This window comes from Lemur catta, chromosome 2, assembly GCF_020740605.2.
Source record: "Lemur catta isolate mLemCat1 chromosome 2, mLemCat1.pri, whole genome shotgun sequence".
Classification (NCBI taxonomy): domain Eukaryota; kingdom Metazoa; phylum Chordata; class Mammalia; order Primates; family Lemuridae; genus Lemur; species Lemur catta.
This window is the reverse complement of record NC_059129.1, coordinates 18,675,446-18,689,347: the sequence shown is the minus strand read 5'-3', so window position 1 is coordinate 18,689,347 and position 13,902 is coordinate 18,675,446. Positions and strand designations below refer to the sequence as shown.

Below are 13,902 nucleotides of genomic sequence, written 5' to 3'. Positions count from 1 at the left end.
ACCCCTGGCACCCACCTACTGCTGTGCACCCCTCACACTGGACTGTCCTCCATCCCTTGGTCGCCCCGCGGGGCCCCTCCCTTCACCCTTACTGGGATCTGGCCCCAGGGTCTCAGGGCCCCGAAGATACTGCACACTCCGTGTCAATGCCACACCCGGGCCCCAGGGGCCCAGGACACTCCCTCTGGCCCTCCGCTCCCTGTACTGGCACAGGACTGGCACAGGGCAGCAGGCTCCTTTCTCCAGGGCCTGCAGGACGTGGCCCTGATAGGAGGCTGCAGGCGGCAGCAGCTGCTCTTGAGACTTCCTGCTCCCCTAGTCTCCAACCGTGTCGCCAGCACCGGGGCCGGGCCTGCCCTGACCACTGCAGGCCGCCCTCAGACCATCGCCCGCACCCAGCCCCAGGAACACCCTCCCCTTGGCCTCCTGGAGCGTCCACGTGGCCCACGAGGCCCTACACAGCCTCCAGCCCGCCCCATAGGCCCCATGTTCTGGCCACCCCCAACCGTTCCTGACCCTAAGGCCCTAGTGTGATCCCACACCTTGCACATGCTGCTCCCTCATGAGCTACCGCCATGGCTCACTCCCGCAGGTGTCCGGGGAGTGCCAGAGTGAACAAAGCAGCCGCCCTGAGCTCCTCCTGCTACCAGCACCAGAGGCGGGAGCACTCCAGGCAGGAGCCTCCTGCCCTCCCTCCGGCGGGCTCTGACTCCAGCGCTGCAGGCCCCTGGCAGGAATGTTCTGCTTCCGACTCTGCTGCTCGGGCCTCAGCTTGAGGCCGGAGCAGCGCATGCACAGAGAGGCGCGGCACCCACTTTGCAGAGGGCCAGAGCCAGCTCAGGGGAACCTGCCTGCAGCCCAGCCCTGGGCTTCAGTCTGCTCCGCAGGGTGTCCTCTCTGCAGAGCTCCTGCCGACCTGTCCCCGAGTTTGTTGACTGTCCCTGCAGAATTTAAGCTCCATGCGAGGTGGGCCCCTGTGTGCTCTGGTCACTGCGGAATCCTGGCTGCCCAGTAGGTGCTCAGCGAGGACGTGCAGTGACCGTGGCTGGGGAGAAGGGGAGGGTGGGCCTGGCCTCTCTCTGCCAGAGGATCCAGCTGCCCAGATCATTATGGAACATTTTTCCAACGGGACCAAGGAGGCACCTTGTACGCCTGGGGCGGATGCCACTGTGGCCTGGACAGCACGCGAGGTCCAGGCAGTCCCCTGCTGAGTGCATCAGGGCCCAAGGGTCCCCGGCGGGTGTCCCCACAGGGAAGAAGCAGGAGCTCAGGCGAGCCGGGGGCCCCGCCCAGCCAGGGCCAGCGCGAGGAGCTGGTGTGGAGGCGGCCCACAACCAGTGTGGACACAAAAGGGTCCTTGTCCACCCCTGGTCAGGCCCGGCCTCCTGCTGGCCCCACACCCATGACGCCTGTTGGGCAATCTGTTTGCCTTTGGGGGCTGGTGAGGGCACAGAGGACAGAAACACACATTACTTATCAACAGAACAGCAAATCTTGGAAATTCCAAACCATTCACTCACGGAGCCTCAAAACCATTTCATTTCCCCAAGTCTTACCCTGAGGGTCATGTGCCTAGAAGGCTTTCCACACGGCTGCCCTGGGAACTCCAGGCCACACTGCAAAACCCACTCAGGGCCCCGCTCACCCCGGGACCCACCCAAGGGCCCCCATTCACCCCGGGACCTGCCCAAGGGCCCCTTGCTGACCCCAGAACCCACTCAGGGACCCCCACTCACTCTGAGACCCACTCAAAGCGCCTCTCTCAGCACTGCTCAGCACCCCAGACACCTTCCTTCCCTTCCTCCCACCATGCACAGCCCTGGCCACGTGGTCCTGCAGCCTCTGCAGGGTCCCGGTACCCTGCTGCCTGGGTGCTCACTCCCAGGGTGTTCAGGCCCATTCTCAGCACCCTGCTCAGCGAACTCAGGAGCGGGCCGGGCCCGGGTTCTTGTTGCAGTCAGTGGCTCATCCTCGGGAATGGCCCATTCCTGAGGCCTCACCCCAACCACGGCACACATCCATGACACCAGGGCCCCCTCAGGCCTCTGGGCCCCCGTTTCTTTGGGGGCCCTCCTGTGCCAAGAATGGCCTCAGTGACAGTGGCCTTGGCTCTGTTGTGTCAGCGCCCACCAAGGCTCTCCAGGTTTGCATCCGGGCCCAGGACCATGAGTCCACAGAGGAAGTCTGTGGCCCAAGTGCCGCCAGCTGCGTCCACCGCCAGGCTATTTGCTCTTTGCATCTCTGGCGGGTTCGGCACTTTCTGAGGGCTCTCCACCGCACCACACGCACTCGGAGCTGGGTCTGTGTGTCCCTCAGCTGCCCCAAACCCTTCTAGATTCCTGCCGGAGGCCCAGGGAGGGCGGACACCAGCTGCCTGCATGGCTCCCAGCCCGCCTCTTTGGCCACTCCTGTTTTGGGACTGGGCCCACGCCAGGCTGTGCTCTGCACAGCTCTGGCCTCTGGCAGGGGCCACGTCCACTCCAGTGCTCCTGAGGGGCACTCGCGCTGCAGGGACCCGGCCAACCCTGGACACCGCCTGCTCCTCCCTCTCCCCAGACAGCCCTGCAGGGGCCCACGGCCCCCCACCCCAGCCCGCATGCTGGATAGGAAATCCAAGTCAGCCTTCAAGGTTACCGCGCCTGCACCCAGTGCCTGGGCCCTCCGCCCTGCGGCCGCTGCCTCCCAAGCCCTTGGGACAGCAGTGGGTGGCTGGACATGTCTTCTCCAGCCCCAGGGTCCTGAAGCCCGAGGTCCCTTCAGCTCTGCTCGGCCGTGTCACAGTGTAGTGTCAAAGGGGCCGTGGTGGGAGCCCTGCAGGGTGTGAGCAGGAGGCGTCCAGAGTCGGGCGCCAGTGGCCTGGGAAGTGATGGGACCAGGCCGGTGGGAGAAGAGCTGCTGGGGTGGCCCCCGATACGCTGCCCACGCTTCAACACTACCTCGGTGCAGGGCAAACAGAGCCGGCGTGGCGGACATGCACCGCCCACAAGTGCGCGTCCTGCTTTGTGACTCGTGCAACCCATTTCACACGGGAGGACACTGAGGCCCGCGCCCGCAGCAGTAGGCCCAAGTTGCCATGCCCTGCCCCGCCGATCCGCCTCACACGGACACCCCGCAAAGCGTCTGAGCGCCCAATGGGGGCAGCCCCCATCCCTGCTGCAAGAGTCCCTCACAGCTTATCTAACGAGAACATCAACAGAACCTCAATTAAAGGCGGGGCCACCTCGCCCTCTCCCCCCCGCCGCGGAGGACAGGCCCTTCCAACCCCAGCACCGGCTCCGCCCGCACCTCTCCCTGTAAAATGGTGAGAGGAAACAGTCTCAAGGGCACAAGCTTTTATAATAAGGTGCGGGCCCCTGTCACCGTCAAGCCTTCTTTCTTACTAATATTGCATGCGTTTTGCCCTCCCCAGATGCCCGTGCAGCCGGGGTGGCCACGTGGGACCACAGAGAAGCCTGGCAGGGCCTCTGCCTGCCCAGAAGCCCAAAGTGTGGGAAGAGGAGGCAGCTTCAGGGAAAGCCGCACCTCCCAGAGGCCTGCCTGCACCGGGCAGCTGTCTGCCACCAGACGTCCTTCCAGGGACTGAGCCCAAGTCCGTTATGTTGGGCAGCTTCATCCCGTGACAGCCCAGAGCAGCTCCTGCCACCTGGTCCCCAGGTCCGGGTGCAAGTTACTCCTCCCTGCTCACAACAGCCGGACGAGGCTCCTCCGTGCAACGGGGCACCAGGGAGGGGTCCAGGTCAGGCAGAGCTATCTGTGGACCACTGTGTCACTAACCCAGGGGATCTTGGAGCCAGGATGCTGACCCAAAGAGGGGCCTGGGCATCTGATGCAAATAACCCCCCAGCTGAACACTGGTCCTGCAGAAGCCACGTACAGGCTGTGGTTTCAAGCTGTGTCTGATTGTCTCATGGGCGGGTGTAGTCTCAGTGGCCCCATGCGTGGTCCCATGTGTGGCCCCAGGGCACCTGCAGAAGCCATGGCCAGGCTTCCCTGCATCTTCCAGCTGTACCTGCTCAGCCCCGGGGCCAACCAGCCGCCACCCTCCTCTTGGCCCTTCAGCTCGGGAGGGGAGGCGTCAGCCGTGGCCCCAGAGCTATGCCTGGGTCGTGGGGCACCACTCAGGCAGAACGAGGCGCCTCTTCAAACCCATGAGATATTATGGGGATGATGTTGTGGACGGGGCTGCTCTCCTCCCGCTCTGCTGCCCAAGTGACAGCCCGGAAGGAGGGCTCGGGTTTCTGCATTTAGAAATACTGTCTCAGCCTGCAAATTTTTTTGCAGCTGCCTCTGTTTATACATCTTGGCTGAGAGGAATCCTGGCCTGGGAACAGCTGTTCATGGCGGTTTCTCTGGGAGACACAGATACACACTCACACACACATGCACGTTTCTATTCTTTGCAAAAGGAAAGAAAAGAAGACACGACAGCAGGGAACTTCCCGGCAGCCCATGGGACCCTCCACTGGGTTTCACTCAGACGCTGGGCCAAGGGCTAGACCTGCAGGGAACAGGCAGGTCAGGGGAGACGGGCATGGGGCTGGGACCCTGCCCTGGGAGCCCTCAGCCAGCTTAGCAGACACCAGACAAATGAGAGTATTTAAGGCATGTCCCAGTGGATGTGGCTCCAGAAATTCCAGCCGAGAAGGAGCAGGAAGGGCAAGAGCCTCCTCGGAAAAGACAGCCCGACCAGCACCTGACTCTGGCCCCAGGCTGCCTGGCTTCAGCATAATGTCCCCTCAGAGGCCTGGACCCACAGTCAGGGACCCTGGACTCACGTCCCTTGAAGCCTCTTCACTATTAATGTCGACACTTTCTGAACCTCACTTTCCTCCTCTGTGAGGACAGTTGGTAATAGAAATAATACCCACACCTGGGTGGTTATAAACGTCAAATGTCAAATGACATCATGTGTGCTAAAGAGCTCTGTCAACCACCAAACGCCCACAGCCACCCAACTGCCCACCGAAGACACGTTCCATCCTGGCCGTGCACGGAGGCAGAGGGCATTTCCGCTCTGAGGAGGAGGCTGTGAGGAGCCTTCAGACCCTCCAGGCCAGCCCAGTAGGGCCTCCCGATCCCACACAGCCACCGCTCTAGGACACCGGTCTCCCTCTTCCCGCTAACATTGGAAGTGGAAACTTAAAGCCCAGGAATGTCCAGACGTTCAAAGAACAAGGATTAACCCTGGGGAGGGAACCACGATGGCTTGCAGAGCTCCTGCCAAATCCACCACTCGACTCACCCTGGGAATCCCGATCTTTCCTCCCCTGAGATGCGACAGGGCGGCAGGGACGTGCGGCCTAAGGAACCTCAGGCCCAGACGGGGCAGCGATCTGACCAGGTTGCACAGATGGCATGGGTGACCTTGGACGTAACCTGGCATCAGTCTTCTACTCTTCAGGTGCCACATGGCTCTGCCTGGACATCCCAAGTGGCCTGGAGCCCTCACTCCCTCGACACCCAGCGGATGTGCTTCCTCTCAACGCCTCTTACGTATCCCCAGCCTGTCCACGCTGTCTTCTCACCTGAACCCGACACAGCCTCCCGCCTCTGCCTCCGCCCGTTCTGCACGGTGGCAGGAGCTGGCCCTTGCAGCACCAGCGCTGCTCTGGGGAAACTCCTGGCACCCGGGCCCCAGCGCCCACAGGACCTGCCTCTGCCCCTCCCTGACAGCCGCGCCTCCGCTTCCCGCGAGTTCAGTGTCAAACCCAGGACTGTCCGACACGCTCTGCAGTGGGGGCGTGCCCGTATCTGCCGCCGCAGCACCGCTAGGCTCGTGGACACTAGAGAGACGAGCGGAGTGTAACTTTGCCACACTGTAACAACTTCCCCCTAAATAGCCACAGGCTGTGCCGGCTGCAGACAGCCCACAGTATGGGACCGCGAGGCCCCTGGCCCCATGGAAACCATTCGGTTTTGGAGTCAGCCAGCTTTCCCGAATATCGGGTGCTCCTCTGGCCCAGGGTGACGTGACCTTCAGTTGACCTTCACACTGACTCTCAGTCCTCAGCTACAGAAAGATTTTGAGACGTCTTCCGGAACACCTAGTGAGCATAACCTCCTCCCCAGCCGGACCCTCCCCAGCAGTGGGCATATCTTGTGTGCTCCCCCCACCTGCTCATCGTGTCACTCACTCTGTGCACCTGTGGCTCCAATTCTGAAGCCGGCCCCTCATTCCCTAGGACGTCTCAGACCGGACACACGTTGTGTGAGCTCCCTGCTGAGCAGTGAGGGTGTGATCGTGAGGAATGTTAGGCGCATCTGGAGTGGGGCCGCCCAAGTCTGGAGGTCTGAGCCCCTCGCGGCTTCTCCAAGGGCGCCGGGTCTGAGTCACGTCTGCAATTCCAGCCCTTGGCGCGAGGCCAGGCCCAGGAGCTTGGTAAGTGCTTGCGGAATGGCCAAATGAACATTTCTGCCAGGAGGCAGCCATAGCCAGCGTCGGGAGCAGCCATGGGCAGGCCTGGAAGTTCCTTTCTGAGAAGCAAGTTGGAATTTGTTGCCCAGAACCCACAGGGTTGGCTGTGTCCACCCAGCTCCACCTCCCACCTGCTCCCCCAGCCTTGTGCAGCCAGATCGCTGGAGCTGTTCCCTCAACCAGCTCCGTGGGGTTCAGGCCTGGAAGTGGCCTCGAGACCTCTTTTGACAATGCCCTTGTTGACAGATGGGTAAACTGAGTCCCAGGGCGGTCAAATGGCAGGGATGGCTGCCTCAAACCTGTGTCCTGTGGATGCATCACTGTTTCCAGAAGCCAGCCCTGTTCTGCTGACTGCCATGTCCGGCACCACCATATTCCCAACATATATATTTTTTCAATGTTAAAACATCAGTACTGCACCAAAAGCACAAGCAACAACAATAAATAAATAAACCTGACATCCTAAAACTTCAAAGCTTGTGCTTCAAAGGACACCATATTTGGGATAAGTCTTGCATTCAGAATATATAAAGACTAGGAGGCCGACGCAGGAGGATTGCTTGAGGTCAGGAGTTTGAGACCAGCCTGAGCAAGAGCAAGACCCCATCTCTACTAAAAATAGAAAGAAATGATTTAGACAGAATATATAAAGAACTGTTTCAACTCAATAACAAAAAGACAAATAACCCAACTAAAAAATGGCCAAAGCTATGATTAGACATTTCTCCCAAAGAAGATGTACAAATGGCAACACGTACATGGAAAGATGCGATCATTAGTCACTAGGGGCCGCCAAGACAAAACCACCAGGAGAGACCACTGCACACCCTCCAGGATGGCTGTAATTACACATACAGATCACAGTGTGTGTTGGCAAAGGTGTGGAGAAACTAGAACCCTCATACATTACTGGTAGGATTATAAAACGGTGTGGCCACTGCGGAAAATAGACTATCCGTCCCTCAAACAGTTAAACACAGCTATCACATGATCCAGCAGCCACTCCTAGGTACACGTCCAAGAGACCCGAAAACATACGTCCACACAAACACTTGCACAACCACCTTCAAAGCAATATTATTCATAATAGTCAAAAAGCCAGAGCAACACAAATACCCATCAAGAAATGAATGGATAAACACATGTGGTCTATCCACGCAATGGAATATTATTCAGTAGTAAAAGGGGTGCCATACTGACACATGCGACAGCACAGGTGAACCTGGAAAACACTAGGTTTAGTGAAATCAGCCAGTCACAGAGGACTATGCATTGCATGATCCCGTCTATATGAAAATGCAGAGTAAGTAAATTATTATTAAAGAGAGACAGACAGTAGGCTAGTGGCCATCTGGGGCTGCAGAGGGGCTGTGGGGGACTGAGGAGTGATGGCTAAATCGCAAGGGGTTTCTTTCTGGAGTGAGGAACCCTGGCTGGCATTGGCCGTGGTGCGGGGTGTGCAGCCCTGGCAGTGTACTGAAAGCTGTCGAACCGCAGACTTTCAGTGGGTGAACCATATGATATGTGAATTATATCTCAATAAAGCTGTTTTTAAAATAAAAGTAAACATTTACTTTAACTCTAAAGCAAGAACATCCAGGAACTCAGGGGCTAATGTGCTCATTATATATGTTTTCTTATGTCTATTAAAAATATATAACCTGGCCAGGCACGGTGGCACAGGCCTGTGGCGGGAGGATCTCTTGAGCCCAGGAGTTCGAGGCTGCAGTGAGCTACGACCACACCACTGCACTCCAGCCTGGGCGACAGGGTGAGACCCTATCTCAAAAAAATTTTTTAAATAAAATAAAAATATATAACCACTAAAACTTTAAACGGTCGCCCTCATGCCACATATGTGACACTCTGTGGGACCCCCGGGTCTGGCCCCTCCTTCAGACTCTCCATTTACATCCTTTAAGATCCCAGAGGAAAAACACTGTGCGCATCTCATTATTTCCTAATAGTGTATTAAGAACTTACAAAGCTATTATGAGCTCGCAGAAGAAAGTCCTTTCTTAAAGAGAACTATTAATCATGGACTTTAATTTCTTAATGCTATGGTCATAAACCGCAGCTGCTTCTGTATTGAAACCACAGCCACTGGGGAGCAAGAAACGCACGGCCCCCAGGCCTTGGCCCGGTCCGAAGGTCGTCGGGTGTGAACGGCTGCAGCAACAGGACCACAATCCATGACAGGCCACGGTCAGCGGAGGAGGGTCCGGGTGCCAGGAAATACCCATGTGGGGGGGGGGGCAGGGAGGGAGCAGTGTCGATGGTTTGTAAAACGCCCGCCCTTGGCCCATGGTGTGGGGTCCCCACTTTTGCCCCCATCTCTGCGGGAAGAAGTGGCCGGGCTGGCCTCTGGACGCTCACAGCCTTGCTCGGACTCTGGTCAACCTTGAACACCTCCTTTCCCTTCCCGGCCTCAGTTTCCCCAACAACTACAGGATTCTCAATCCTGTTCCCACAGCCACAGTCTGACCCAGCTCAACCCCCCCCACTCAGCCCATGCCTCACACAGACCTCTGCGAGCGCTGGCACAGCCCTGCCCCAGACTGCCCACGGCCCCAGACTTCAGACCAGCTGCGGAGGCCAGGGTTTGCCCAGCAGGGCTCCGGAGAACTCGGTCCCTCCCGTGGCCACAGTGGGGAGGCCGGGAAGTCTGGGCCGGGCCTTGGGCTCCACCCTTCACAGCGCTGCATGAGGGTGTGACGGAGCACAGAGGGTCTGGTGCTGCACCCTCAGCATGGAGCCCGGCCCAGGGCACAGCTTATGTGACGCCGTCGTCACTGCTGCTGTTACTAACCGCAGCCGGACATTCTACCTCCTCAAAGGCGAGAAGCAGAGCCTCGGGGATTCTCACAGGGAACCCAGCAGGAGCACAATCAGAACTGGAGTCCAGCCTGCTCTGCTCTCCACTGGGTGGGCGCCCTGAGTCCCCACGATGCACTGTCCTGTCCCTCGGGGCAGCAGGGCCACCCTTCCAGCCAGGGGCAACTTTCCCAAGCAGCTCAGAATATACCTGACTTTGAAAAATGCATCCACCAGATGAGAGGCATAAAAGTGTCTCTTGAAGCCGAGCCTGTGCCCTTGACGCACGGCTGAAGGGGACATGGAGACACTGTCACTTCGGCCATTGTCTGGATTCCTGCGGTTGCCCTGGAAGGGCCTGGCCACCAGCAGCCTGTCCTGCCTGCCCCGAGCTCCGCATACCACGTCCTGATACTGAGTTTCTTAAAATAGCTCCTTTGCGTATATGCAGGAGCCTGAGAGCTGCCATCTCTCACTCTGACCCCCCTCACCCAGGTTCAGAGCCACCGGGTGGGGGCGCGGGCTCGTGCACAAGGCCAGTTACACGGCCAGCATCCAGCTGTCCACCCCCCCACCAGGCCAAGCCCTCCGTGTCCCTCCCAGGCCAGACACGCGTAAGGAGGGAATGAATTTCACTTGCTCACACAGAAACAGGAAAGGAAGCGTCGGCAACGTCATGCCTGATATAGACAGGCCACGCCCACCACCACCCGCTGCCAACAGCTCTGGGCCTCTGCACACTCCTGGCGCCTCCTCAGACCTGCGGGGCAGGGCAACGCGCTCAGCCTGGGGCAGGGCATCTTCCCAGAGAAGTGGGAGCCCGGAAACAAAGCCCAGCTGCAAACACACGCCGTCAGCCACAACTCGCAAGCTAGCAGCTATATTTTGTTTGACCAGCAAAGTATTTATTTTAAATGCTTCTGAATTAATTACCACCCTTTTTTAAATTTGAAGATTAAACAGGGGGAAAATAATCCATGTTTCTAGCTTTTCTTCAAAATTAGGAATCAGGCCAGATGGCCAAGATCTGGTGAACCAAGAGACAGCTGGCACCACGGGTCCCACACCCTGCAGCTTGCCGCCGGCCCCAGCCAAGCCCCTCTCCCGACGACTGGCCTGTCCTTGCAGGTGTTTGGGTTTGCGACAACTCCCTCACCGGCACAAAGTGGCCTTGCCTGGGCCTGGCAGAGATGGCAGAACAGCCTTGGACCCTGGGGTACCCGAGCCCACGTCACACACTGCAGATCCTGAGTCTCCCGGGTGGCTTTCAAATTTCCCTCCATCAAACTTTCACGTGTCACAAAGTGCTTCAGTATTGATTTTGGTGACATAGTTTCTGTTTTATCCAGAGTATGGCAAACTGGTCTGTGGCCAAACCCAGCCTGTCATCTAGTCCCACGAATAAGCCGTGTTGGAACAGCCCCCCCTCCCACCACCAACCTCACCGCCCTACCCCCGATCACTTCACATTGTCTGGCTGCTGTGGGGCCAGGACGGCCCCCTGGACAGTTGAGAGAAACCACGTGGTCTCAAAGCCTGGCATAGCTACCGTCCAGCCCCTCGTCGGTACTGTGGGCAGGTCCTGGGTGCACGGGAAAGGCGCAAAGATCACCTCTTTCAGAGAGGCACCCTTTGGTGTCCGCATTCCAGGTTCCTTGTGTAAAATACAAATGCTTATGCTCGACCCAGCAGTGGGTTTCCAATCCCGTAACTGAGGGTGGGAGGGCGTCGTTGGGGAGGAGAGGCAGTGGGGGCTCGGGTCACTTTCCCGACAGACACTCGGGGCCCGTGCACTTTCCGCCCCTGCCCGGCCGGCCTCACCCCTCACCCAGCCCCACCGCCCTGGGCACTCACTTCATGGGCTTGAATAGTGCTTGCCCGTGGTTCCGGAACGTCATGATCAGCTTCAGCTGGGTGCCGCCCGACTTCATGGCTGCAGGGAGGGAGAGAGAAAAGGTCACGCGCTGCACGCCTCCACTTACCCCACACACCCACACACACCTCCACACCCCGACACACCTGCACACGCCTGCACACCCCGACACACCTGCACACACCCACACACACCTACACACCTGCACACCCTGACAAACCTACACACACCCGGGAAGGGCCTGGGTGAGCCGCCAATCATTCTCAAGGCTGCTGGATTCTCCAAGAATGCTCTAACCTCAGTTTCCTCCTCTGTTAAACAGGGCTCAGGACACCTGCACGGCCTCCCTCATGGGGCTGTCGTGGGACTAACATCAAAGTGGCGCATGCATCACAAAGCCCGTCAGCACCTCCGGTGGCCAGCCTGCAGGGTGGGATGGCGACCGCGCTCCATCCAGGACTTTTGCCAGGGCTAAGGGAGCACCTGGACCAGCTGCCACACAGTAGGAAGGCCCTCAACATTCCCAGTGGCTCTCACTGCCCCTGAGTGCACAGATCAGACACCAGCCTGGCCACTGTCCCATTCCCTTTGAGCTGGTATCTGCTCCGGCTGCTGCCCCAGGCTCTCTGTGCTATGCTTGACAGTGCTGTCCCCAGTGCCCAGGAGCTGGGGTTGGACATGGTGTCCCCAGAGCACCACGTGGCCAGGTCTGTTGGCGACACTCTCCAAGGCTGTGCCCTCCTCAGGAGAAGGAGGCCAGCACACAAATCTCACTCCACTGCACACTGGAAATATGGAGTGCCCAGCCCTGGGGGCAGGCGAGTGACGCACGTGACCCCACGCAGAGGAAGGCTGTCCCCCTTCTCAACCAGCACCAGGCATTCTGAACGACTCGGCAAGCTGCTTACGATTTTATTATTAAGCAAGCCAGCCCATGGATCATTTACACTCTATGAACCGTTCCCTTCTGGAAAACACGGATACAAGTGCACGGGTTTCCAAACTTGGGATGCATGAACAGGCCCCTGAGGCCCAGCGGCTACCTCTCGAGAGCAGAGCTTCAGAAGATTTTAATTTTCTATTTTTTCCTTAACTATGCTTTCTAAATTTCTACTATGAACATTGACCACATTTTTATTAAGATTTTAAAAAGTCACCATTAAACAATCTGTGGCCCGATTAAGCTCCATTTGATGTCCCCCATTCCCATTTAATAAGTGGGGTCACTGGAGTCAACTGTTCCTTCCTGGGACAGCTGGGGACAGCACATCAGCTCCTTCCTGGCTCGTAATCCCGGTCTGCTAAATAACGAAGTATTGTGCAAATGTGGTCAGTGTGGTCATTCTCGCTCTGGAAGCGAGTCCCGTCTGCACTGCCCTCCCCCGACGCCACCGCTGTGGCACTGCCAGCCTCTCCCACGGAGAAAGCACATGCCTAGACATTAGCGGACATCAAAATCTCCCAGGGACTAAGGACTCGCCACACTTCCTGCCTGGGCCCACCACTCAGTCTTCCGAGTCGGTCTACTGCCGAAAGACATTTGGAATTCTCTAAAATCAGTCCTGGTCTCCCTGCAAAAGCCAACCCCCGAGCTTCCCTGAGGCGTGGCATAGGCCCACCATGTTCCTCAGGTGGGTGGGAGACGCAGCTGTCCTCAGCCTGTGCGCCAAGCGGATAGTCCCCACTCTGCCACTGCAGAAAGGGGCCCGGGCAGCTGGCAGAGCGGGACACAGACCTGGCCTCAAGGATGAGGCCACAATTTGGGATTTTCTTCTTAAAGACAGACCAAAGGTCATGAGTGGAGGGAATCTTGCCTGTCACGTGGGAGAAGCCCAGGCATGACAGCAATGGCCCCAGCTGGTGGAGACAGTTCCCCTGTGGGCCTCTGTGCCTCCCAGTGGACAGGGGTCAGTCAAAGCCTGGCAGCCTCAGCCTAGGAGGGACCCAACTCAGGGGCAATCCCACCAAGGCCAGGGAGTCAGGCTGGGGTAGGGGCTGTCCTGATGCCCCCAAAGTCATGAGGCTCTGTTATGAGCCCCTCAGGGAAGCACCTGCTGAATCTCCCTGCCCCACCCGCTCCCCACGTCCCCAGATGCCTCTGCAGCCACCACCAAGTCTCAGTCACCATCAAACCTCCAGGCCTGGCTCCCCGGTGCAGCCCCACCCCACGGCCACACCTCTGCTCCATGCACATGGGGAGAGACCCACAGCCTTTTCCACGCTCTGTGTCCTCCCTGGCCACCTGCCATCTGTAGGCCAAACATGGCAGCTCTGCGTCTTCCCTGGCATCCTGTCCCCAGACAGACGTGAGCAGACACGACTAAGGAACACTAATCATTGGCAACGTGCAGCACTCGCCACACGTGTGGACGCACAGTAACAGAGCGCCCCGTGCTTTTACTTCAACCTGGACGCCAGCGGGCTCTGCTCTTTCCCCGGAACACGGCACAGCACGGAGGACATTCTAATATCCAGTCATTGCCCCAGCACATGGTGACGTTTCTCATGAATATAAATTTCGTGCATAAAAGAATAAGACTGTTATTATAGAAATGTTGATGGGCTTTGGCGCCTGGCCCCAATCTGCGTGACCCTGGCCAGTCCCCAGACCCCCAGCCAGCTCTGCAACCCACCAGGAATTCCCCAAAGGAAGGACCGAGAGCAGCCCTGGGAGGAGAGAGATGGCCCTGAAGGAAAAGGTGTGTGGCCCGCAGCTGGAGCACGGGGGGTGACTGGGTCCTGGGACATTGGGTACAGCCACCACTCAGCCTTGGTTCCTGTGGGAACTTGGGCCAGCACC

At 58.3% G+C, this 13,902-nt stretch overlaps 1 protein-coding gene across 1 annotated transcript in view; it reads right to left on the bottom strand.

Moving 5' to 3' along the window:
* FAM20C (FAM20C golgi associated secretory pathway kinase) overlaps positions 1–13,902 on the bottom strand; it is a 43,591-nt gene that overhangs the window by 20,332 nt on the left and 9,357 nt on the right. The window contains exon 3 of the mRNA XM_045542907.1: positions 11,084–11,162. Within this exon, the coding sequence (XP_045398863.1) occupies positions 11,084–11,162 (79 nt within the window). The remainder of the gene's footprint in view (positions 1–11,083; positions 11,163–13,902) is intronic.